Below are 24631 nucleotides of genomic sequence, written 5' to 3'. Positions count from 1 at the left end.
ATCAGAATTTGGTGCATCCTGTATACATTAGTCTCACAAAATAGATGAGCTCTTAAAAGCAATTTGACAGCAGGTACTGTCATTTGGTTCTGAGTCACTAGGCTATATACATCTGCCCAAACAACTCACGCAGCCCCTTGCTGCCATCTTAACTTGTTCTGAAAGTGGACTGGAGGCCAGATGATTTTTTTTCTGATAATGGCAGCCGTTTCCCAGTCTTGATGATTTTTTCAGGAGAGGAACCTTACCCTCACTCAGCTGAGTGAGGCTCATTTGGGAAAGGGAGTCAATGGGAGGAGACTATCACTCCTGAAATTTCTCACCCAGCCCACAGCCCACTCATGGGGAAGTGGAACGAAGCATTGTGTGAAGGAGATTATGGCTCACCTAAAATCTACCTGCATGTATCTGTCCTTGGGTAAGAACTAGGTAAGGCTAGCAGTATTTTTAGAGGTGGGAGAGCAAAAGGTCCCAGTGCTGGATTTTTTGTAGCATCATCCAGGCCCTGAGCTGGATGTGAGAGGACGGTGTGTGAAGAGGCAGTGACATTTCCACATTTCCTCTTCAATTACCCCTCTCCGGGTCCAGAGAGGCTACAGTAAGATCAAGATCCATGCTTTTGTTAGGTTAAAAGCATTATGGGTCCTGGAGAGCCATTTTGCAACCTTATCCAGGTCTTGATGAGATTGGGTGAAGGCCAGTGGCTTACATATCATTCCTCCGCAAGCACTCCTCTCTGACTCTGGACTGGGTAGGACTAGATTAGAGATAGGGTTATGGTTAGAAGAATGATGGGTTCAGATTTGAAATTGTCGTAGTAAGCGCCATTCAAGTATTCTGAACAGTAAATGTATTCTTGATTAACATCTCAGTCTTCAATTGTTTAAAAGTTAGACATCAAATATGGTTTTATTATTTAGGTTCCTTTTCTAGAAAGTGAAGATAGAGAAGAACCTGTAATGTATTCTCTCCTGACATAGATGTCTAACATAAATTCTTTTTTCTCTTTGGAAGTCTCTGTCATGCTCTGCTCATTATAAAGAGAATGTAGGTAACTAGCTTAGATGATATGACAACATTTAAGTTAACTAAAAGTTTATTTAAAGAATCTCAATTTTGCTTGTTGCTATGGTCTATAACATTTGTAAGACAAACTTTGAAATGCCATTATTTCATTCAGTCCCTGGACCTCTCTAGGCAGGTGGATCCATGCACAAGAGAAGGGAGATTGCCAGTGTTCATGTCATCCGCAGAGTGCCACTACTACCATGACCTGTACCCTGTTAAGACAGTGAGAGCCGAAAGAACCTCACTAACTACAAATCTCACAGGATATCTGAGAAAACACTAAAAATAATTCCTCCTCCTCCCATGTCTCATTTTCCAGTCAAAAAGTCCTTCTGGAAAATGAGGAGATACTTGAAAGATTTTTCACTACAAATAATAAGAATCAAGATTATTAACACACTAACAGTGCATAATTATTAGTTGAACTGTAGAGAAAGCAGCTTAGGACTCTGCAGAAAGAAAGATCCTGACTTGCTATTTCTTTAGTGGTAAATTTGCAGGCTAAACCCAAGTCATCAAAATTATAAGACATACGAAAGAGGGTGGGAAAAAGAAAAAGAAAGTAAGAGGCGGAATAACATAGTGTTTCACATTATTTTATGAACTGCCTCCAGTTCTTTGAGAAGGTTGCTGAGAATGCAATACTTATGGTTGAACTGAAGTTGAGGTACAGTCCTGTGTATGAGGCAGCAAAGAACTATGTATCCCTAAAAGGAACCTTGAAGAGTTGTGACACAAAGCCGTATTCTTGAAATGCCTCATGTTCCATGTTTTTCATTTGTACAACACTTATCCAGCAGCTCAGGGGCCAGGCCATGTCCACAATTGGTCCTCCACTGTCCATTTCCTTAGATTCTATAATAAGGGAAGGGCTAACAGGTTGGCAGAGCCAAGAGTTGCTTTTATCCCACTGTTTTCCAGCAGGTAAAGGAAGTATGGCCCTAAGCGTGCTTTATTGCAAGAAAAGTCCAGAGACATGTATTGTTATTTTCTGCTGGAGCATGACAAAAATGCTACTGGCATAATCTTAAAGGGTACCTTGCTGCTAAGGGATAAGTCTTTCTTCAATTCTTCTGTATGCTATCACATGGACACATAAGGAGGGAATCTGTCCTTTCAAGTACCTTTCCTAGGGTCTTGACCCCTCTGTGGGGGTCTACCTGTCCTTCTGGGGACTATGGGTTGAAATCTGTCAGCTTCCACTGACTATAATGAAGGTAATAGCTTGCACGGTAATTTGTAATGTCTTTCAAAGAAAGAAGGGGATAGGACTTTATGGCTTTATTTACCCATGTAATTATCATTAGCAATTTTTTTCTGGGAATGGGAAGGATGGCAAATTTTGAAAAAACATGTGTTATAATCCGCGTTAAATATGTTGAGAGAAAAAATAATTTTCTTGAAACACACAACTATAAAATTTGAAGATGCAAAGACATTAAGGAATAAGGATAAAAGAAAATGAAAGGAAAAATGAGAAGCTTAAAAATGAACTGTCTGTTGAGATTGTTTATCACAAATTGTTCTTATTACCAGCTTTATTGGTTCACTGTGGAGTTTGGTCTCTGCAAGCAAAACGGATCCATCAAAGCTTACGGGGCAGGACTGCTTTCGTCTTATGGGGAGCTTATGGTATGTGTCAAACATATCGTATTGAAAGATTTCTATAATGCAGCTTTCTAAACTCTCTGGTAAAAACAAAATACTGTTTCCTCACACAAAACTATGTGATTTAAAATACTGATTTTTCTTTTGCGAGGAAATTTCTTTGCAAAGAATTTCTTTTGCCCAGAGGCTACTGAATAGGGGAAAAACTACTGTAGGATTGTACCTGTCTTTCACCTAAAGAGTTGAAATGCAACAAAAGCAACCAACCCTATAAAGTATTAGATTTGCTTCTTACTGCTCCTGTCCACTAGTAACAGTTGACTTTAATGTACGTTAATAAACTCATGTACGTTTCTGAATTACTCACTAGAGGGCAATATTATGCCTATTATGAACTCTGCTATTTCCTCATGCACATAAGAATCAGAAAGGCACTGGCTGACTGGACCAAATAAAGTGTGGAGAAACTGTAAATAGCATGGACACTGATAAAAAGATAATGCTTTAGAATTTTACTTCCTAAATAAGTTTCGAAACTAATCCCAGCTCAGGTTTTATGTAGATGAAAATCTGCGTACATAGGTTTGATACTGCCCTTAGGGGTTCCCCCTCCTTCAGACAAACAGTTGGTAGGGGAGATATTGATTAATTCTGAGTTTTGCAGAGCACTGAAGCAGGTGATCAGTTTCTAAGTGCAAAAGCCCTAAAACTGGTATCAGTAGGTCTCAATTGCTCCAGGTTGTGCAGACACTGGATGATTTTTTGGAATTAGTAAGAGCCAAAGGAAAATAAAAAGCATTCTTTTCAAGCATTTTTATAAACCAGAAATAAATTTTTTCATGGGAGAGAGATACATTTTAGGCTTAACATATAGACACAATAGACACAACAGCTTGGACTCCCATAATTGGAAATAGTTGGACTATTATGACAAAAAACCCATTGCAAAACTCTGCTAACGGTATACAGGTGACCCCCCTTCCCAGTTAAGTGTCGGAAGGAAGAAACAAAAATGTAACCGAAGACATTTTTAATAGGAATCCCAACAGAGGGGCAGTTGAGACTTAACACAGAGAAAGGGGAACTCTCCCAGACATCAACCTCCATTTTGCCAACTGCCAAGTTTAGCACTGGTTTTCTCCCAACACTTGCAATTGGGAGAGTTTTGTGAGAAAACTGTGGTATGTGATTTGCAGAGCTTTCTCTCTTCATAAACTGAGAGATCTTCATGCTCATTAGCCCTCCAGAGAAACAGACATGCCTTCCTTTCTGCATAGCAACCTTATCTTGTTTCTGACTGCTCGTGAACGTGAGCTAGCACTATCGTGGCACTCATCTGTAGAGCAGTAAAACGTATTGTTTTGAAACAGCAGATCAATAAGCTCCCCTACAAATTAGGTTCCAGTGCAGTGCATTTGTTTCATGTGTCTGTCTGTTCTAGGATAAGGCTGAAGCTACTGTTTTTCTGAGAATCCTTCAGCACTTGCTATATTCACAGCAAACAAACAGAAAACTTAGGCTTGTTTTTTTTTACCTGGTGAAACCTAAAAGATCCAATATCACAGTACAGTTCAAGGCCTGAGTACTTTATAGTTTTACATGAAATGCATTTGCACATTAAACAGGGTACTAAAGGGCAGAGGTAATAATTTCTCCAATACTTATGTAGCTTTCATAGTAATATGCACCAGAGAATCTATCTGCATGGCTACCTCCTTTTGCATTTGACACTGATGAAGGTAAAAGTTGCGTTGGAAATGCTCACTTTTGGTGCTGGAGTTGAGTGTACCAGACTTGTGCTCTCTCTCCTCTCTTCCTAGTCTCTTCTTCACCAGACACCAACAAGCTCTTCTACTTTTGATTAAAGTAGCAGGCAAGAACTGCTTGTTCACAAAACTGTGCTATATAACACAAAAGTATAATTGCATCTCAACTTCCCTACCTCTAAGGTTGACAATGGAAGTAGCAACTGTCCTTGAGTTGATAAATGGCAGATTCTTGTCATTACTTTTATCGTCAGTAGTTGTCAGGTAATGCTGCTGGATAAACTTTTGATACATCTGGGTCCACCTAGGTCTTCATCCATCATATTACTGAAATTACATGCAGATGTGATATTTATAGTCAATAGATAACAAAGAAGGATTCCCACCCTTCCAAAAGTGTGTTCGTCTTGCATGTTACACCTCAGATAGTCTGAAGATGAGCAAGTAGTTCACCAGCAATGCTGCTGTGTGCTCTGTACAACCCCTATGTGAGCCCTGCAAGTTCATCACTCTAGCTTTTGGGACGCCAGCTTAATGGGTTCTGTGCACTTCATCTTGAGCATCTGAAACTTCTTGTACACAAATTAATTATACCCGTTGCCTTAAGTGTTGAAGTTTCCTTTTACGGTTGATTGATGCATCTCACGGATTTTATATGGAACAAAACTGAAATACAGATATGTTTCCATTTAATCATTCTAGTCTGCCTAAGCATCTGATTGTAACTTCAGTATAGACATTGGCAGTGTGAGTAAAGTGCTGAGGTCCTATGCCTAAGCACCTGCTAGCAACTTGAAAATATATACCAACTGTTTCTTTTACAGCTGAAGAGAGGAAATATGTGCAGTGTAGTGTCTATTTCATAGAAGGGGTTTTTTTTTAGAAAAACAGCAGTGGCAAGGCCGTTTTGTTAGAGAATATGAAGATTGGAAGATAGCGAGGTTCATAGTAGCCTTCAGTTTCTTGCAGAGTTCATTTTGCAGTCTTAGGCTGGCTCTTGAGAGAGCTCTAGATAACTTTTGCTACTGCTTGAGAGAAAGCCATTGTCCATCCTGATAATTATCTGCCAGTCTTCTCAGTATCAGCTCAGATGTGGACTTGCAGATGGAGGCTCCAAACTTGATTCCGTATCATTTAGTGATCAGCATATTTGTCACAGGCAGACTCACTGCGACTCATGTGACTGAGGAGACACACAGCAGCAAAGGAGGCGTTTCCTCGCCACTGAAGGCTTCTGAACCAGGAATAGCAGGATGATTTGGTCTCTTAGGAGGCAATAAAGGCATGAGTTACTAAGGCTAGGTGGTTGGCTGCAAGAAGATAATGTCTAACCAGCTGGAGAGGGTTACCAGCATTACATCCAGCTAATGTTAGGTGAGAACTTAACATCAGCAAGGAGCCTAGGAACATCCCTGAACTGCAGTCGGCTGATGGTCTGTGGGTGTGTGACTGTAACCCAGGGAACCACGTCCTGACTATGAAATCTTAAAAATGTTTTCCTCTTCTCCACAGTACCCACTCTGACCAGTATGAATTCAGTTTCAGGTAGTTATTTTATGTGGATAAACTGATCCTGCCCAAATTAATGAAAGGCAGGTCCTGTTTGACAAACCTGATCTTCTATGACAAAGTGACCCACTTGGTAGATGAGGGAAGGGCTGTGGATGTTGTTTACCTGGACTTTAGTAAAGCCTTTGACACCATTTCCCACAGCATTCTCCTGGAGAAACTGGCTCCCCATGGCTTGGATGGGAGCAATCTACACTGGGTAAGAAACTGACTGGATGGCCGGGCCCAAAGAGTGGTGGTGAATGGAGTTAAATCCAGTTGGCAGCCAGTCACAAGTCGTTTTCCCCAGGGCTTAGTATTGGTGCGGTTTAAGATCTTTATCAATGATCTGGACAAGGGGATCGAGTGCACTGTCAGTAAGTTTGCAGATGACAGCAAGTTGGGCAGGAGTGTCGATCTGCTTGAGGGTAGAAAGGCTTTGCAGAGGGATCTGGACAGGCTGTATCGATGGGCCGAGGCCAGTGGTATGAGATTCAACAAGTCCAAGTGCCAGGTCCTGTACTTGGGTCACAGCAACCCCATGCAATGCTACAGGCCTGGGGAAGAGTGGCTGGAAAGCTGCCCAGCAGAAAAGGGCCTGGGGCTGTTTGGTCGACTGCCGGCTGAATATGAGCCAGCAGTGTGCCCAGGTGGCCAAGGTGGCCAACAGCATCCTGGCCTGTATCAGGAACAGTGTGTCCAGAAGGACTAGGGAAGTGATCATCCCCCTGTACTCAGCGCTGGTGAGGCCCCACCTCGAGTACTGTGTCCAGTTTTGGGCTTCTCACTACAGGAAAGACATTGAGATTCTGGAGCAAGTCCAGAAAAGGGCAACGAAGCTGCTGAGGGGTCTGGAGAACAAGTCTTATGAGAAGCAGCTGAGGGAGTTGGGATTGCGATTGTTTAGTCTGGAGAAAAGGAGGCTGAGGGGAGACCTTATCGCTCTCTACAACTATCTGAAAGGAGGTTGTAGAGAGCTGGGGGTCGGTCTCTTCTCCCAAGTTACAAGTGATAGGACAAGAGGAAATGGGCTCGAGTTGCACCGGGGAGGTTTAGATTAGATATTAGGAAAAATTTTTACACTGAAAGGGTTATCAAGCAGTGGAACAATCTGCCCAGGAAAGTGGTGGAATCATCATCCCTTGAGGTACTTAAAAGACAGGTAGACATAGTGCTTAGCAATATGGTTTAGTGATGTTTTTTATCAGTGTTACATTGATGGTTGGACTTGATGATCTGAAATGTCCCTTCCAACCGAGGCAATTCTATGATTCTATAACTTGGGACAAAGGCAGAGGATGAGAGGTAGACCTGAACGCCCTCTGCATGAGACTTGCACTTGAATCCTCGTTATCTAACAAATTATTTAGTGACAGCACCTAGGTATCAGAAGGCAAAGGATAACCATAACCAAGTCTAAACTAAACAGTTGTAATGGGTCTGACTGCTGGCCAGCCTTGCCTCCTCTGAACTGTAAGTATTCCTCCCCAACAGCTCTTGGTATTGCACTGTTTATTTCACTACATTCTGTCAGCTGTTCTACATTATCCAAAATGCTTCTCCTGTTAACACTCAGCTGGACTCTGTCCTACATACTGTAAAATCTTATGGCTCATACCACACTTCTGGCAGCACTCAGCACTACACATGCTTTTCTTGCAGCACAACAAGTACTTAACTTGTAGAGGACTTTAAGGCCATCCGGTTTCAAGCTGAACTTCCACTGAAATCAATGGGATTTCGGTTCTGCTTCAACACTGACAGTGTAGTGGGACCCCTGTCAGATTTTGAGTTTCTAAAATCTTTTCCCATTAGTCCCCAGAGCTTTTAAGATTACAAGAGCAGCCTTATGTTTGTGTATACCATCCATCTTTGATTGTATGAGTGCTCTCCAAGGTTTACTCTTCATTTAGACACTGTGAATGAAGAACAGGGAAAACACCATCTTTTAGCATTGTCTTGTCTTTTTTTTTTTTCTTTTTTTTAAAAAAAAGGCCCTGTATTAATTTCTTAACCAGTTCTGCAGCAAATTGGCCTACTGGTTAAGGCAGGCCTCCAGCGATAGAGAGTTCAGGCTCGATTCATTCAAATATCTAAAAATGTGCTTAAGGGTCCTTGTCTGAATTTTTCCAGCTAGCTGATTGAGCTCTAATCTTGTGCAGTGTGACCCACTCTTACCAGTTTATTACAAGTACCAGGGGAGTTTGTGTTTGGATCATAAAAAAGCGAAGGGAGCCTTCTGAAGACGGGTGAAGAAGAGAGAAACACAAGCAGGCAGACTTCAAAAAAGAGGTTGGTGCTGAAAGACTGGTGGATGGTGCCCACTGTCCAGGACGAAGGCAGAAAGAAAGATTTTGATGCTGAGTGGGATGAGTTGCCTATTTCCTTTTTGTTTGTACCCAGGACACTTCATCAAAATGGCCATGACACTCACCATCCTGGCTGATTGGAGCCAGCTTTTAGGCACATCTAATGTGCAGTTCAAATAGCGCTGGAGCCGAGCTAACTTTTAACTAGCTCACTTGGGTCTCAGGGGCAGACAAACTGTGCGGGAACTCATGTTGAACCTGAGCTGCCCTGCCTTCCCAGGACCCTGTGCAGGTACTAAACAGCAAACACCAATACCTACGCAATCACCCTGCCACCAGCATCGCTGCTGGCTGGTTTAAAGGTAGCGCCGGTATGTCTAAACAAATGATAGATGTGCCCATGGTGGACGTAAGTGGTTTCTGTAATCCTACTGTGTGCCTGAGGGGAAAATATAGAAGAATCTGAGAAGAATGTAGAGAAGATCCTCTGTGGGCCCAAAACACGAACATGCACACACAGAGTACAGTTAGGCTGCTTAACTGGCATGGGAGCTGTGCAGAAAATACCAGGAGCATTCTGTCTGTTCTTCAGTGCAGCAGGAAATGTGATATTTGTGACATGGGCTGCGGACTTGGAAATAGTGCTGCACAGTAGTGTGAATCTTCTATGATACTAGTTGAAAAAAGGAAGCATGATATTATTTTTTCTTCTAGATATTCAGATTTTGGGGGGTGGCATAGGCTTTTCCCTCCCTGTCTGAGAAAGTGGCTGTGGTACCCAATCGTACATCGCTGTTATACAGGAAAAATATCTTCCTTCTTTCTTTCTTTTTTTTTTTTCCTTCTTTTTAAAAATTAATTTTATTTGGTCTATTAACTGCCACTTATGAAAAGCAGCTTTCAGCTGTGAAAGACCAGGAATTGATATTGCCTTTAACAACTGCACAAAGAGCATTTCACAGCCCAGTGGGCGCTAATTCTTGCTATGTTCATTCACCTGCTCTAACCTGTGTTTTTCCCGCTACAAAGTACGCTTTATCAAACAAGCCAGAGTACAAGCCTTTTGATCCAGAAGTGACTGCAGTTCACCCCTACCAAGATCAAGCCTTCCAGCCCGTCTATTTTGTAGCAGAAAATTTGGAAGATGCCAAGGCCAAGCTTCAGTAAGTAAAGTGTGGGTATTTTCACTGGGGGGGGGGAACACCATCCTGAATCCTAATCTCAAATACATCTACTACTACTGCAACAACCATGCCACGCCATCTCACCACACACTGCATCTGCACAGTGGCTTTTTTACAACAAAGTTAAACAGGAGATTGTTTATCTGATAAAAGCCTTATAGAAAAACGCAGCTATATACTGCAATGCCCTGTCCCATGCTTCATCTTAGCAATGCCTCATTTTGGCAGCTTTTGAGATAAATTCTGTAGCTGAGTAGTGAGAGCAGAGCACAGTCCCACAATGAGGGTGCGTCTGTGCTAGTCCGTACAAATAGGAACTCGTGAAGAACTGATTTACCCAAGGTCACACGGAAATTTTATAGCAGACTCGGGAATTAACATGGATCAGCAGGGGGCTTAAAAACAAGATTGCCTTTCTCCTCTGATTATATCTGCACAAGAATGCAGAATCAGCATTCACAGGCAATCTAATTTCTACAAAGTAGCTGACTGCAACCTAAATAACATTATTTCAAATTAGCTTGAGGTGTTTCTAAGTGCATTCCATTTACTATCCGATGTTATGTGGTGAGGATTTTTGGTTTGTTTTTTTTTTTTTTTTTTTTTAAAGTAAGCAGGGCTTAAATTCTGGCCTTCATCTCCAACAGTTAGAACAACACGACCGATTCCGGCTGGAGGCGGGAGGCTGGTTGTGAAGCTACTGGGGAGCATGTAGGAGCTGAAATGAGGAATTTATTAGAGGAAAAGAACCTGAGCCAGACTTACTCCCCCCACCTCTTCCCCAGAAGCACTGTCTGCTGGGGTTATAGCAATGGCAAATTAGGCCCCTCATCTTAAATCTGAAGGTTCACATGCAGTTATTAACGTGTGTAAAAAAGAGTCTGAGAACCCACTGAGAGAAAAAAGAGGCGAGCCTGAAAAGAACTTACTAGGACAAGGAATACACCATTCTCAGACTTGAAGCTTTTTCATACATTTTTTCAAGATAGTTGCTCAGCCAAAGCTGCTCAAAATAACCGAAGGCACAAGAATCTGTCAGAACGGAAAACATAAGGCAACAACAGTACAGGGGGTTCCTACCAGCATGTACTTAATGGAAACATTGTCGAAAATGGCAAGCAATCATGTTTTTTCTTTCAATAGAGGCGGCAAAATAGCCTAGGATACCTAGTATCAACAGGTTTTTAGAATTTTATGCAGAGAGAGCTACTCCAGGTTATTTCTTGGAAATGAAGGCAGCAGACATGCTGTGTTGCTGCATTCCTCAGCTTGTGGTTGTAATAACTCTGAATTGCGTTAACGTAGAGCTGTAAGAGCACAGACAGGTCTGAGCCAGCCACGCCGAAAAGCAGGCACTGCAGACCTTTTGGGCTGCAAGTAGTTGCGCCCTGGGAAGGATATACTCCGCCAAACAAAGTTAAGGAGTAGCAGTGACTAGGGTGTCACAGCAGCCTCTGCTCCCCAATAAGTCCGTGCCTACATACCAAGAACTCAGGTCCTGCAGGTTTTACACTTTGGGAAGTGGCTTCTGAACTAGCAGCTCTGTCTTCTTCCCCCCCAGAGACTACATGATGAAGATCAAGAAGCCTTTTTCTCTGCACTACGACCCGTTCACCTGCACCATAGAGGTTATGAACACACCTCAGAAAGTCCAGAGGGCACTCAGTCAAATGAAAGAGGAACTGAAAAACCTCTGCTTGGCCCTTGAAAACCCCTCTTAAAACTACAGCAGTACATCTCACCTGGCACTGAGATACTTGTAGACGGTTCCAGCACTTGAAGATTTAGTGATGAAGTTGTAGTTGCACGCGAAAATCTTTAACCTGCAAAACAGCTCTGTCAAGCTAATCTTTTCACTGAGATTTAGGCTGCTGACTTAGCCACATTAATGAGTTTCTATTGAGTATGTTTCAATGACAAACAAGACCAAATTACTCCAATTTTTGGTAGGTGATATGAGCTACAGTTGCATCGAGTGTATTTATCTGTTACTATTGGACCTTTATTACAGTTTTTTTTATTCACCTGCCACCTTTCCAAGTTATCTGTCCCAAAATAGCACAGTAACTCTTCAGCCACGCAGTCTTTTACTTGCTGCTTAAATAACACGATAATCTTTTAGGTTGGCTAGTTGCCTACATTTAGCAGTCCTTGCAGCTAGCTCATTTCTGCTAGCAATTATGACCAGCTATTGTGCTCACAAACTATGAACGGTTCCCTTACAATGTGCAAATGCAAGAGTTAGTAAGAGGAACCCTTTACTTCTGCTCACTATTTATTTTTTAGACACTATTCTCATTCATTAGCCTTCAAATATGGATAAATAATTTCCTGTCATATTTGAGATCGCAAAATCTTTGTCCATAAAAAATGCAGAAAATAGTAGACCCGTGATACTGTGGCACTGTCACATACAAGGATGCTTAATTTGAAAAGGAAATTTGGATTCTGGGAAGCAAATTTGGGTGTAAGGAAGTATTTTCAAAGCAGCATTTAAGAAATAGAGTCCCATTGTTTTTCCATGAGATTCAGATACTCCTGGAGACCTTTAAAAATCTTTGCTTCTTATTGATGTCATGATGATTGTAGCAATAACCAAAAGGCCAAATCTACTGAACACCTAGTGTAAAACCTAAGATCAGCCACTAGCAGCCATACGGCCTTGCTATGGAAACAGCACCAGACATGTGCTCCAACTCATCTTGCCTCCCTCTACAGTCCCTCTCTGAGATGTGTCTGAAGTTTACCTACACTCTGCAGGTCACATTTCCCAGAATCAATCCCATAATTGCCTTTTCCAGACTTTCATGCTCTTCGTGTCCCCTTCCTTCCTCTACTATCCACAAGGATTTCCTGTCCTCTTAGTAGCAGCACAAGCAGATGGGCTTGATGCACATTACAGGTATGGCATAAGCAGGGGCAATGTGGATCTCATGGCTCAAGCTGCGTGACAATGATCCACAAATGTCAATGTATATTTATCCTGCACAGCTTAGAATCTCTACTTATTTTTTTCAAAAGTATATTTAGCAAGCTTGTCCACTGCTATTCACTTGCTGCCAGCGTACATGGTCTGAACTCTGAGGTAAATGTGAGGTGGTTTGGCTCTTGATGGGAAAGGAGTCATCATCTCTGCCTTAACTGGTCACTGTGGGATAGGAGCATGTACACAGAAAGTCACAACAGAGCAATTCAAATGCTGTTACTTCATACAGAGCTTATCTCACTGTAATTTGTCCATGTGCCAGGCTCTAAAGAAACTGTCTTATTGGAAGTTAATGTGATTTTGTCTCTTAAATCTTCGTGTCTATAAGCACTTCAGAAAATTTCCCCACGGGCAGTAAATAGAGTATTCAAGATCTGGGGAGCTGCTGCAACTGCTCCATTTTATTAAAATGTGGTGATGCCTGAAAAATTTGGAAGTATCTTTGCAAAAATGGCTATGAGACCCCTTCCTCTCAACAGCAGGAACATCCCGAGTTCTTTCTTTTTTTTCGTTTAAGTCCAGGATCCTTGTATTCTACTCCAGATGACACTTCCATATCATAAACCCTGTTTTGCTAGAGATTCAGTGACAGAACTGAAATGAGTTCCTTTGCTTCCAGTATATTTCTGCTGCAATGGAGGATGATCTCTCAGCATACTTTTATGGATTTAATTCTACTTATCCTGCTCATACACACACACACACAAATACCATTTCCTTTCAGAGCAATTTGTTTTGTTACATATTGTAATAATTTATCTGGCTACTTCCTGCCAATTGGTGCATAGGCAAAAATGCTTGATAGCTCACAACAGATTGTTTTCAGAAGTATTATTTTCATCAATCAGTTGTTTTACAGTGAAAATTGAACCATGCGCTCCAGTTTTGTGTGTTTTCTTTTTCTTTCTTTTTAAGTGGAAGATAATGCCAGAGCGGAAGAGCTATCAAAATATTTTCTATAGATGGACTCTGTAAGCCATAGGGCCTTTTTCATGTATTCCCTCTGAAACAGTTGAATGTGGAGTTTAGACTTGAGTTTGGCTATTGCTCAGAACAGACCTATATTTGGAAGAAATGAGAGACCTGATGGATTTGTTTTGCCCAAGGCCTCACACTTTCCTTGGAGGGACTCCAGGCCCGCCCACACACCCTTGTCTTTTCCAGTTCCTGTAGCAAGGAGAGAAAAAGAAACCATTTGGAGCCAGATTCTCCCACCCTTACACACGCTGAGTAGTACCCGATCTCTCGAGCAATCCCAGCGACAGTACTGAGTCAATTTAAGGTGCTGTACACAGAAAATAAGAGCAGGATTATAAAATTCTCTGTGCGTGTACTTGCTTTTTCATTTTCCTAATGACAGTCAGCCGGCATACACAGCTAGGGTAGGCTCCAGTGAAGCTTAACAAAGCTTCAAAAGTGATTAATTTGGCTACTTGAACTTTTAAGAAGCATAAATATTCTTCCAAAGGAGGCAAATCTTTCCCTCCTTAGTCAGGCAAAACCTATCCCAGGATAGCCATGTTTGACACTCCCCCCTAAGGAGGTCCAAATTCTTCTCTTCTGATTCAGTGTAGCGACAAAGCAAAAGCCTTCAGGGTTACATCCTTATGAGGTACACTGGTCATGCTGCTCTTCCAATAGTCATTCTTCCATTTCCTCGCAGAAGCCAAGAAGTACCTCATGCTCCTGTCAGTCTAAGGCAGGGCTGATGGGGAAGGCAGTGATGGGGCCTCCTGATGAAAATAATGGCACTGAGGAAAAAGCACCAACCAGTAAAAATATGTCTTTTTGTCAGTTTGCATTTCGGCAGTTTCACATTAATCTTGCACAAGAAGGCTCCAAAGCCAAGTAAAACACATCTTGTGACTTGAAACTGAACTGATGAACTCCCCATGGGTCCTTTGCTTATCCCGATAAACTTATTTTTCCTAGATGGAGTGCATTTAGAGCAAAATAGTGTATGTTATTAAATCTGTATTGTGTTGTTCTGTTTTGCATGGGAGAGTTAGTAAATTCAGTTCATGGGTTTGGGTTTGTTTTGTTTTTTGGCTAACCAAGTCTGTCCTCTACCAATTTTGGTCCACCCTCAAGCCCCCAGCTGCTTCACTGCTTCCCTGCAGATTTACTAGGGATGCCAAGGGTACCACTGTGTAAGGAGAATACACAGTTATGCAATTTGGGGAATTTGGCAGGACAGGAAGAGGAAATTTAGGCAGGCCTCCCACCCACTCCCATGAGAAATAGTATTGTATTACAAGGCAGAGCTGTCTTCCTCAGAAAGACCTTCTCAGTCACTTCCCTCTGGTACCCTTAACATTTAGACCTTTATACTACCTGGTGAATGTAAACCTTACTTAACCAATTATAGAAATACCAGAGGGGGGGAAAAAAAAGAAAGAAAAAACAATACCTTCAAAGAAAGGAAACTTCATTACAGTCAGCTTTCCTTGTCTCTGCTGATCCATGAAGGAAGAAGCAAACAACAAAAAAAGGAAACTTCCATGGAAATGATAGTGTATTCCTGAAGAAACCTAAAGCATGAAATTGCTCCATGTACAACTACACACATGAATATCACCTTACAGCCATGACTGAAATGCTGTATCTTACCCAGTAAATCATGACCATCAATTAACCGTGCACAGAAGTGTTACATGACTGCTTGAGGCAGGAAATGAAGCTACCAGGAAAAACCCTCCGGTAGCTTTGCCTTATGCACGTACTGCAAAAACCAGAAGGTTCTCTGGAGCCTGCTTCCATAGATATCCTACAGCATGGAGAGATTCCAGCTGGCAAAGAGACAGAGGGGTATATAGATACATCCCCAGTAATCTCACCCACCACTAATCAGGAGTTTATACGTGGGCTTTGAGATTTAGTTAGAGGACATTACTTTGCAGCATTCTCCAGCTGGCACATGCTCAGAGGCTGGCAGAAAGGGTTACTGGCTGTATCGTATTAAATATACATTAACTTTGGGTAACGCTGGTGGCTGAGACCCAAAGTCAAAGAAAATCTCTGGCAGTCTCTCCCACCACAAGAATTCCTCCGGGGAAAGAAAGTCAGACTAGAACAGGAGTCTGGCTGACAGCCGGCAGAGCAAAGGGACAAGCAATGGAAAGGACTGGTAGATAGGCCTAAACCATGTTTGCTTTGCATATGCTCCTTCATTATATTCAAGAAACATTTCTGGTTTTTACATGGTATGTGGGAAAGCTGAAGCTGACCAAGACTTGCTGCCCTGCAAGACACAAGAATCCTAAATTTGAGTGAAAGCTAGAGGGGAAAGCAAGCAGCTGGCCAAACACTACCTCCCCAGCAGAAGACTGTAAAATTGTTATTGCTGTAGCTGTATGCTGAAAGCTGTAAGCTTTCACCCTGCTTAACTATTTTGCCATGAGTTTTCTTTTCTCCCCTTATTTTAAATGTTATTTATTGTTCCCTTTGACTTGTGTTTGCAAATGGGGAAAATTAGATCACTGAACATGAGAAAGTTCAATATTATTTTCCCAGGGTTTTGAGTGAAACTTGTGCAACAAGTGGACCCTCTTAAACTTAAACCTGGCCCTTGCCAAAAGCTAATAAGACCTAGAAAAATGGTTACATTTGGGTAAAAGAGGTGACAGCTACCAAAACAAAGCCCTGCTCCCATCCACAACCAGTACTGTTAGTCTTCAAGGTACATCTTTGACAAAATGACTCATGATAGTTTTAACCATAAATTTCTAAATATAAACCGTACGACATAACACCTGTCAGGTACAGTAACTAGAAAAATCCTCCAGTTTGGAAGTTCCATAGCCGAATTTACTGCTTTGTGACAATTTTGTATACCATTTACAATTATGTGGGGTTTTTTGTTGTCACTGAAGTTGTGGAGTTTGAGCATGGCATGACATAAAGCAGGATACACTGTTGACTTTCGTGAAACCAGTTTGACCGATCCCACTTACAGACTCAGAATCAACAGCAAAATTTCTGTTGAACATGCTAATAGCTAAAATGTGGAAGTAAAAATAAAGGATCCATTTACAGTCATATCACTGTGCAGCATTTAATAGTTTCCTCTTACATTTACTGACAGAGAAAAAGCCTTCAACTACCAGTATTATAGAAATATTCCTTGAAGTGGTAGACTGGCACACTTTAAATACTCTGACATAAATAGAATATTAAAATGAACTTGTAAAGGAAAATATCTATTAATTTTTTAATTAACAAATCCCATCTTTCAAGAACATCTCACAAGATGACACAGATGATCATCATTATGTTCTGTACAAGAGTGTTAGAAACATTCTCAATAGAACCCATTAAAAAAAAAGGCCTGTTTTTAAGTATTTCCTGAATGAATCCCAAAACTGATGGGTTAGAAATGGAATGTGTGTTGGATGATGATATGAGTTTTGTACAGTGTTTAAGTCTTGTACTTCAGACATTTCAATTTGTTTCTGACTCTTGCATTAGTTCATATTTCTTGCTTTAAATCTGAGTAAACAAAATGATTTCAGTCGATTCTTGTGTCTCTTGTGTCCTACAAAGGCAGGCTTTGTAACAAAATCTGAATTTTAGCCCCCTTTATGAAAAACTGTGTTAGCTGCAGGGAGTTTGAGGGGGAAGGAGTTTCATAAATGAAACTTGGTAGTCAGTGTTGCTTGCTGTAAATGTCTTCCAATTATCAATCTTTACCCCTGGGCAGGAAACAAGTCAAAAGTTCCCAGAATGGGCTTTCTATTACAAATGTATCATCCAACAGTGCTATCAAGTGCATAGACAGCTTGGTAATAATTCCACCCCATCACTAATGTGGTAACGGCTTTATGATGATATCGCCTGTTTGGGTTACGGGCAAACCATTCAACCACATTTTCTTAGTACTTTGTGATACATCATCAGTTTCTGCATTGCTATCTTACTTGGTTAAATGGAGTTAAAGATAGATAAAAAAAACAAATTTAGGTGGAGAAAATTGACTTTTGTATTGCCTTGACATCTCTATTTGTCCAGGAACCAGACTGAAAACACAAAGCAAAGAAGCAATAAAATCCTGTGGAAAACAACACAACATCTCACTCTTTAGTACTTCAATGGCAAAGATGGGCTGTACAAAGATTTTCTTTATTAATTTCTGCAAATTGTTATTTACATTACAGCAGTTTACTAAAGCCTTTAGGTGCTAAGTTAACAGCTGAAGAAACTTAAAGTTATTCAGAGGACAGTTGGGCTTGGTATGATTCTCACTGGTTTTGTGCTTTCTAATATATCAATTTTGAGATTATGGAATCCTGTTTATATTTGTGTGCAAGACAGAGTAAGATAAAATATATCATTCAGGAAACTGGGAGCAAGGAGAAATAATTTTTTACTTAAGGAACCCAACTCACAGAAGTAAGGAAAAATGTACTCCCGTAGCTGAGGACACCAACAAAAACCAGCAAGAACCGTTTTGCTCTGAATTCCTCCTACAGCACCACCACGGAGTCTTCTGCTAGAAAATTCCCTCCAGAGAAACAGATTCAGCATTTGTCACATTACCATTCCACTGTCAGTAAAGAAGTTGTTATTTTTGGCATGACATGAAAATCTTTAACTAGCAAGATCTCAGTAGATGAAATTAACATATCTTTAAGATTAAGGTCTTTGGTACACAACTCATTTCTCCACGGGACACTGCTATTTTACAGTATAGGTCAGTGGAAGAGAGGAGCAAAAGGACAGCAGGTGAGCATAAATGGGAGTGGGTCCTAGATTCATGGTAGTCCTGGGTAGCAATTTTGCTGTGCTTGAGCGAGGGGTGAAGAATCTGTGCTCTGTGCTCTGTGACAGAGCGAGGGGTGAAGAATCCTGGATTCAAAGACCACTCTTCCATAGAGGGGAAGCTGGGGCCAAAAGGGAGCTGTGATGCTTCAAAGGCAACAGGAGAAGTAGGGCAGGGAAAAGTGCTGAAGAGAACACAAGGATTCACTCATGTCCCACAATACCTGTTGGACTGTGGGACCAGTATGTTATCCTGAAAGCAGAATCAAAAGATAGAAATGTTTTTTCTCTCTCTGACAAAAAGGGAACAAGAAGTTGTACACAGGAGCATCACTTCTATCAGACCCGTGTCTAGAATAAAGAACATGTTACTGAACAGAATCACAGAGGTTGGAAGGGTCCTCTGGAGATTGTCTAGTCCAACACCCTACTCAGAGCAGAGTCAACAAGACCCGGTTGCTCACTATTATGTCCAGTCGTTTTCTCAGTATTTCCAAAGGATGGAGACTCGACAACCTCTCTGGGCAGCCTGTCTAGTGTTTGACCACTCTCACAGTAAAAAAAGGTTTTTACATTTAAATGGAATTTCCTGTATTTCAATTTGTGCCCATTGCCTCTTTTCTTTTCACTGGATACTCCTGGAAAGCTCTGTCTCTGACTTCTTCATTCTCTCCATCAGGTATTTGTACACTTTGATAAGATCCCACTGAGCATTCTCTTTTCCAGGCTGAACGGTCTCAGCTCTCTCAGCATCTGCCTGTATGTCAGATGTTGCGATCCCTAAATCATCTTCATGCTCCTTCATTCGACTTGCGCCTGTATGTCCACGTCCTTGTACTGGGAGCCCAGCCACTGGCTGCAGCACTCCAGATGTGGTTTCACCAGTGATGAGCAGAAAGGAAGGATGACCTTCCTCCATCTGCCTGCAACAGTCTTCCTAATACAGCCCAGGATACTGTCGGCCATCTTTGACTCAAGGGCAGATTTCTGGCAAGTCAACTTGTTGTCCACCAGGACCCCCAGGCCAGTGGACCTTTTCTGCTAAGCAGATTTTGCACTTCGCTGGGCTTCCTGAAATTCCTGTTGACGCATTTCTCTAGTGAAGAAGGCAGTGAGTTCCTCAGCCTTGTCCATATCCCCATTCAGCAGCATGCCTACATTTCCCCCAGTTTTTTGTTGCAGATATACTTTCAGAAGCCCTTCCTGTTGCCCTTTACATCCCTCACCAGATTCAACTCCAGCTGGGCTTTGGCCTTCCTAATCTCATCCCTGCATGATATAATGTCTCTGTATTCCTTGTGGGAGATCTGACACTGATTCCACCTCTTGCGTGTTTCTTTTTTGTGTTTCAGTTTTGTCTGGAGCTCCTTGTTTCATCCATGCAGACCTCCTGCTGTCTTTCCTTGGCTTCCTGCATGTCAGGATGAACCATTCTTGAGCTTGGAAGAAGTGATCCTTGAAAAAATGCTCGAATTGTCTTATGAAAATGTAGATGATGAGGGAGATGAGACAGAACGAAAGCAGAAACAATTTTATGCCTACCATTAAAGCAGTAGGTACCATGTTAGAGACCCAAGTTCATGTGCTTGCTCCATTGGGCTCTTATTTTTCCGTGGGAAGAGAGCTACTCTAATAGCAGAGTAATTGAGGAAAGCTTGCTCTGTAATATCAAGTAAACTGCATTTTTTGAACATGTCCTCCAGACATGGAAAACCTTAGTTTGATTTTGTTTATCACAGCAGACCACAGAGAGAATTTGGCATCAATATAAATCTCTATCTTTAGCTTATTGACTAACAGGAGGCTCAGTCCCTCAAAAGCTTTTGCCTTCAGCTATGTAAGACCCAAATTAGACCATGCCAATCATCTTTGGCATGTAATTGAGATGTCTGAGTAACACTTGTTTTCCAAATCCCTCTGTAGTTCATGTGTGAGGAGGAACATCAAGACAACATATCTGTCCTGATTGTGCAGAGTTTCAGACCTGCAGGGGGATTCCTTCAGTTTTAGGGAAAAGGAAGATAAGGTTTTGGATACACCTCTTCTCTTGGAATTGGGTAAGTGCCATAGGGCACTTCATCCTGATGGGATGAAGAGGCTGTCAATAATATTCTTATTAATAACATGTTCACTAGCTGAACTTTTAGGTGGTGTTCTGATTTCTATTCTTCCCTGAAGCACAGCATCGAAATGCAAGAGAGCTGCTGTAATCACAGCATGTGGAGAGGAGACCACGGAGGAGTTGGAACTACAAGGTAATACGCTGCCAAAGGACTTGTCAGCTGAGCTAGCGGGCAGAAGACAGTCAAGGAAGCTGCAGGGAGCTCTGAGTGTTGCAGCTGAGAGCAGGCAGATCAGAGGAGTTGCCTATATAAAGGCATTGGTACTGTAGCATCATAGGAACATGATTTCATTCCTACTTGCTTCTCTCTCCATCGTAGAGGAGAATCAGGCTGTCATATCCCTCTGAGGGGTACCCTTTACCTGCTATCACACTTCAGAGCTCCAGCAGATTTTCACAGCCTGTTCGGCTTCTCTCGGCTCCCCAGATCCTCAGCTGGCTCATTCTGGAGGATGCAGGCTATACTGTCCTCGTCAGCTGGGCTGCCCGCAGCCACCTTCCCCAGCAGCGCTGCGTTTCTCTCACAAGGACAGTGTCCCTGCGCGTCGCACAGCTCAGTGCTATTTACCTTTTGTCCACAAGGTGGTAGGGCAGCATTAGCATTAATGTAAACATGGCCCTGTTACCTGACAGACTCCTACTACTGGACAAATGTTGACAAACTCCCTTCCTTTTGTTAACTTTCTAATTAAAGAACAGCGTGATACAATAGGCCAAAGACGTATACACGGGGACAGTAAATATTTGGGAAAATAAAGAAGAGAGGCAGAAATCTATTCCATGCCCAAAGGGTTATTTGGAAAGAATGAGTAGTAGGGATAAAACCATGTAACCCAGCTTTGAGATTTTGACTTGTTTCCAGAGCTGTTGAGGCCAGCTATTATCAAATGCTGCTCAAGGGGGATGAAACTGGCTGGGCTGCAGCGGCCCCTAAAAATCACACTTGAGTGACTCTCTAGCTGCAGAGTGCGATTAGCTAGAACTTGGCCTTTCGAGGCCCACCAGAAGGCATATCTAGCAACTTGTAGGACCATGTGTTGGTCATCTCTTTAGTGAAATATTCGGGTTCTTTTCTAAAACTAGTTTAGGTTTCAGTTTTGCCTTTGGCAACACTACTACTGGCTTCAGACAGTCCCATCTACAACCTCCTCCCACTTTCCACTGCTCCCACCACACCTGACAGCAAGACTATGACAGATCAGGAAACTACTTACTCTCCCTTACATATATTGCTTTTTTCAACCAAATTTCAGAGGTCTAGTTCACAACACAGGCTCATGAACAGCTATGCTGCCACTAAAGAAAGGGCAATGTGCTTGCAGCAGAGGGCCAGGAGTGGAGTTAACTGGAGTCAGGCCCGTGAACACTTTTTATCGTGGACCATGATAACACAGACCATGTGGCTGTAGTTACCTGTGGTGAATGATCTCTCTCGCCAGGATTTGTGTCTTATTTTTCAGTCTGTTGTACCAAATGAGGTAAAATGTCCTTTAAAACACATATTTGACATTAATGTTATGCAGATCACTACTTAGACAGTTACTTAAAGTATTTGTTAATTTTTCATACCATTGTTACAATACAGTCAAGTTAATGAACACTTCATGAGGATTCATACATGCTCAAAACCTCTTCGTGCTCTTAGGTCACAAAATTAAAAGTCAGTTTGAGAGTGATTTTTAGTTGTCCGTCTTTTGTTCAGAAAATCAGAGCATTCATATAAACCCTTTGAGCTGACATCCTACCCCCAGTGAATTGTGCTCAGTCCTGGGATATGTAAACTAATCAAGAAATGATTTTTGCTGGAGAGGAAGGGGTAGGAAGAGAGCTTTATCTCCATAATTACTGTGGTCTCTACCTTTCATATAACGTCATAGACTGCCTAATTTGATATCTCCTTTAGCAGGTTACCAAAGTGGCTCTAACATCAAACCCAGGCTGCTAGGCTTCTTACGCAGGTTTGAAAGGACAGGGTGTATTAATGTCAAAGAGATCAAATGAAGATTTTCAACCCAGTTGGTACCAGAACCTAGTACTGGAACAAAATTCCTTTGTTTCAATCTATTTACCAGTAATTCTAGGTGGTCTCCCATCAAAGTGCTGGAAAGTCCTCCTTAGTGTCATAGTGACTGCCCACAATCCTTACAACCAAGACAGTGTTGCACAAATTATGCAGGCTTTTAGTTCCCAAGGGCATTACTACATACCATGGGTCTGACTATAATTCTTCATTTGTTACTGTAATTGTAGTAGGAGGCCTTTATTTATGTCACAGTACCCTTATAGTGTGCTGATAAAGTTTTATGAAGTATTCCAAGGAACGGACATAGCTGTCTCCAAGAAATGGAACTGCTGTTCCAGTCTAGTGAAACTATCCAATTGAGTGAAAATACTTATATTGATGGAAACAATTTTGCCAGTATGCTCATGCCACCGTTGGCGATCTCGCACTCCTGACAGACAGAGCCTGGCAGGAATTTGGAGCATAGATGGGGCCTAGATCAAATAAACAATTTGGAGTTAGAAACATATAGCAATGATCCTTTCAAAATGCTTTTATTTACAGAAACATTCAACTGAAATAAAGTCTCTTAACAGGAGGTCTTGATTACTTTTCCATTTCCAAACCACACATCATAATGGGGATGGAATGTGGTTACCATAAATTGTTGGTTTACAAATCATCACTGACTTGTTAGCAACAGCTAGGATGTTAGAGTTAGAGCAACAGTTTGGATGTGATAAAATAGCAAGAGCCCATTTTTCATGGCATCGTTGGAATGAATATAAATGAATTCTTCCCAGAGATTCATTGTGGTGGTTGTGGTAAATAGCAAACTGCATATTTCCTGCTCATGTTGAAATCAATGGGAGTTTTATTATTGGCATCGGGAGAAGCAGGATTTGACCTTAATAGAAAAGAGAAGAGGAAAAGAGAAAAAGATGAGGAAAAAAGAAAAGAACGAGCCTGAGAGTTCTAAAATGACTAGAGATTCAGATGCCTAACTGGAGACACTTCAAAAGAGGAGTCAAAAAGCAGACAATACCAACAACCTGAAATGGGGGCCCCTTTTCATTTGGATTCCTTTCCAAATTTTCCTTTGAATTCTCTGCTTGTGAACTTTGAAACTGAGGAATAACCAATACTAGTCACTGCTGAAAATGCAGATTTTCAAATTTTCCTTTTTCTTGGAAATGCTTCTGCCTCTCTAATGGCACTGAAGACTTCTCTTATTGGGTTTTGGATGAAGCCTACAAAAATCAGCAAAGGCATTCTTTCAGGGAAGCCAGCACAAACTTTCTTCCATGCTTCTGTTTGAGTCACGACACAGATTACTATCAGTCACTTAACCTTGCTCAAGCAAAATCCACATCTGCTAATAGAAAGAATTAGCAACTCTTGCCTCTGTGATATAGGCAAATCTTTACAAGAGAACTCCTGCATTAGAAATAGAAGAAACAAGAAGTTCTGGCCCAAAACAGATCACTACTCTTGCCTAACTAGTAGACTAAACTACTCAATTTTTTGATTTCTCCTCAAGTACTCCATAAAAATAGACTAAACCAAACAAAGTAACGATGTATACATTCTCACCACACAGTAGAACACATCACTAACTTATTTGCTTTATCAGGTGTATTCAAAGCACTCACCAAGGTCACAATACCTAAATATAGTTGTTTAAATATTTAAAAGAGTGAATGAAATCTCGTCCTCTAAAGTCAACAGCAGAACTTCCAATGACTTCACATAGACCAGAACAGATGCTTAGCTGGGTAAATTTAATATCAGTGGGGCTAGGATGATCTCTATTAGCTGAGCTTTTAGTACTTGCTTACTTAGATTTTAGCACAACAAACATATAAGCATCCTTCCCAAAATATAGATGCCCTTAAAAAACAGTTAATGGAGGATGCCGATAAAGATATGAGGAGCAAATGCAAAGAATAACTCTTCTACCCCAAAGAAGTATTGGTTTGATTTGATTGATGTTCTGTCCTTCATTACCCACAAATTGCACCTCCTGAAATAAAAGTCTATATCCAAGGACTCTGACCCTTAACGTTCACCAAACTACTTGTCATGAACCTCCTTTTGGACCATCAGACTGGCACACAAGTTCTGAAAATGATCATTCTGTGCAACTACTCCTGAGCACACTGGTAAAGAATTTGGATAATGTATGAGTGTTTCAAACCAGGTCCTGCAACAATGCGAAGCACTTTGCTAACAGAAACTGAAATTGCAGTGTGCATTAAATGGACTCGAACATATGGAGAGA

The 24631-nt window shown here is 41.5% G+C and overlaps 1 protein-coding gene and 1 long non-coding RNA gene across 3 annotated transcripts in view; one reads left to right on the top strand and one right to left on the bottom strand.

Moving 5' to 3' along the window:
* Window positions 1-17325, top strand: part of LOC128906640 (tyrosine 3-monooxygenase-like) — a 40783-nt gene extending 23458 nt beyond the window's left edge. Inside the window, exons 10-12 of one of the 2 annotated variants that reach the window (XM_054194176.1) lie at window positions 2605-2700; window positions 9329-9462; window positions 11045-17325. In XM_054194176.1, the coding sequence (XP_054050151.1) occupies window positions 2605-2700; window positions 9329-9462; window positions 11045-11204 (390 nt within the window). In that variant the 3' untranslated portion in view covers window positions 11205-17325. Of the gene's footprint in view, window positions 1-2604; window positions 2701-6155; window positions 7944-9328; window positions 9463-11044 lie in introns of those variants that run through there. The other variant, XM_054194187.1, reaches the window with a different exon arrangement.
* LOC128906648 (uncharacterized) overlaps window positions 1-24631 on the bottom strand; it is a 112793-nt gene that overhangs the window by 30205 nt on the left and 57957 nt on the right. The gene's annotated exons all lie outside the window — the stretch shown is intronic.

The sequence above is a fragment of the Rissa tridactyla genome, chromosome 1 (assembly GCF_028500815.1).
Source record: "Rissa tridactyla isolate bRisTri1 chromosome 1, bRisTri1.patW.cur.20221130, whole genome shotgun sequence".
Classification (NCBI taxonomy): domain Eukaryota; kingdom Metazoa; phylum Chordata; class Aves; order Charadriiformes; family Laridae; genus Rissa; species Rissa tridactyla.
Note: the sequence above shows the minus strand (reverse complement) of the source record. Positions and strands in the feature narration are given on the sequence as shown.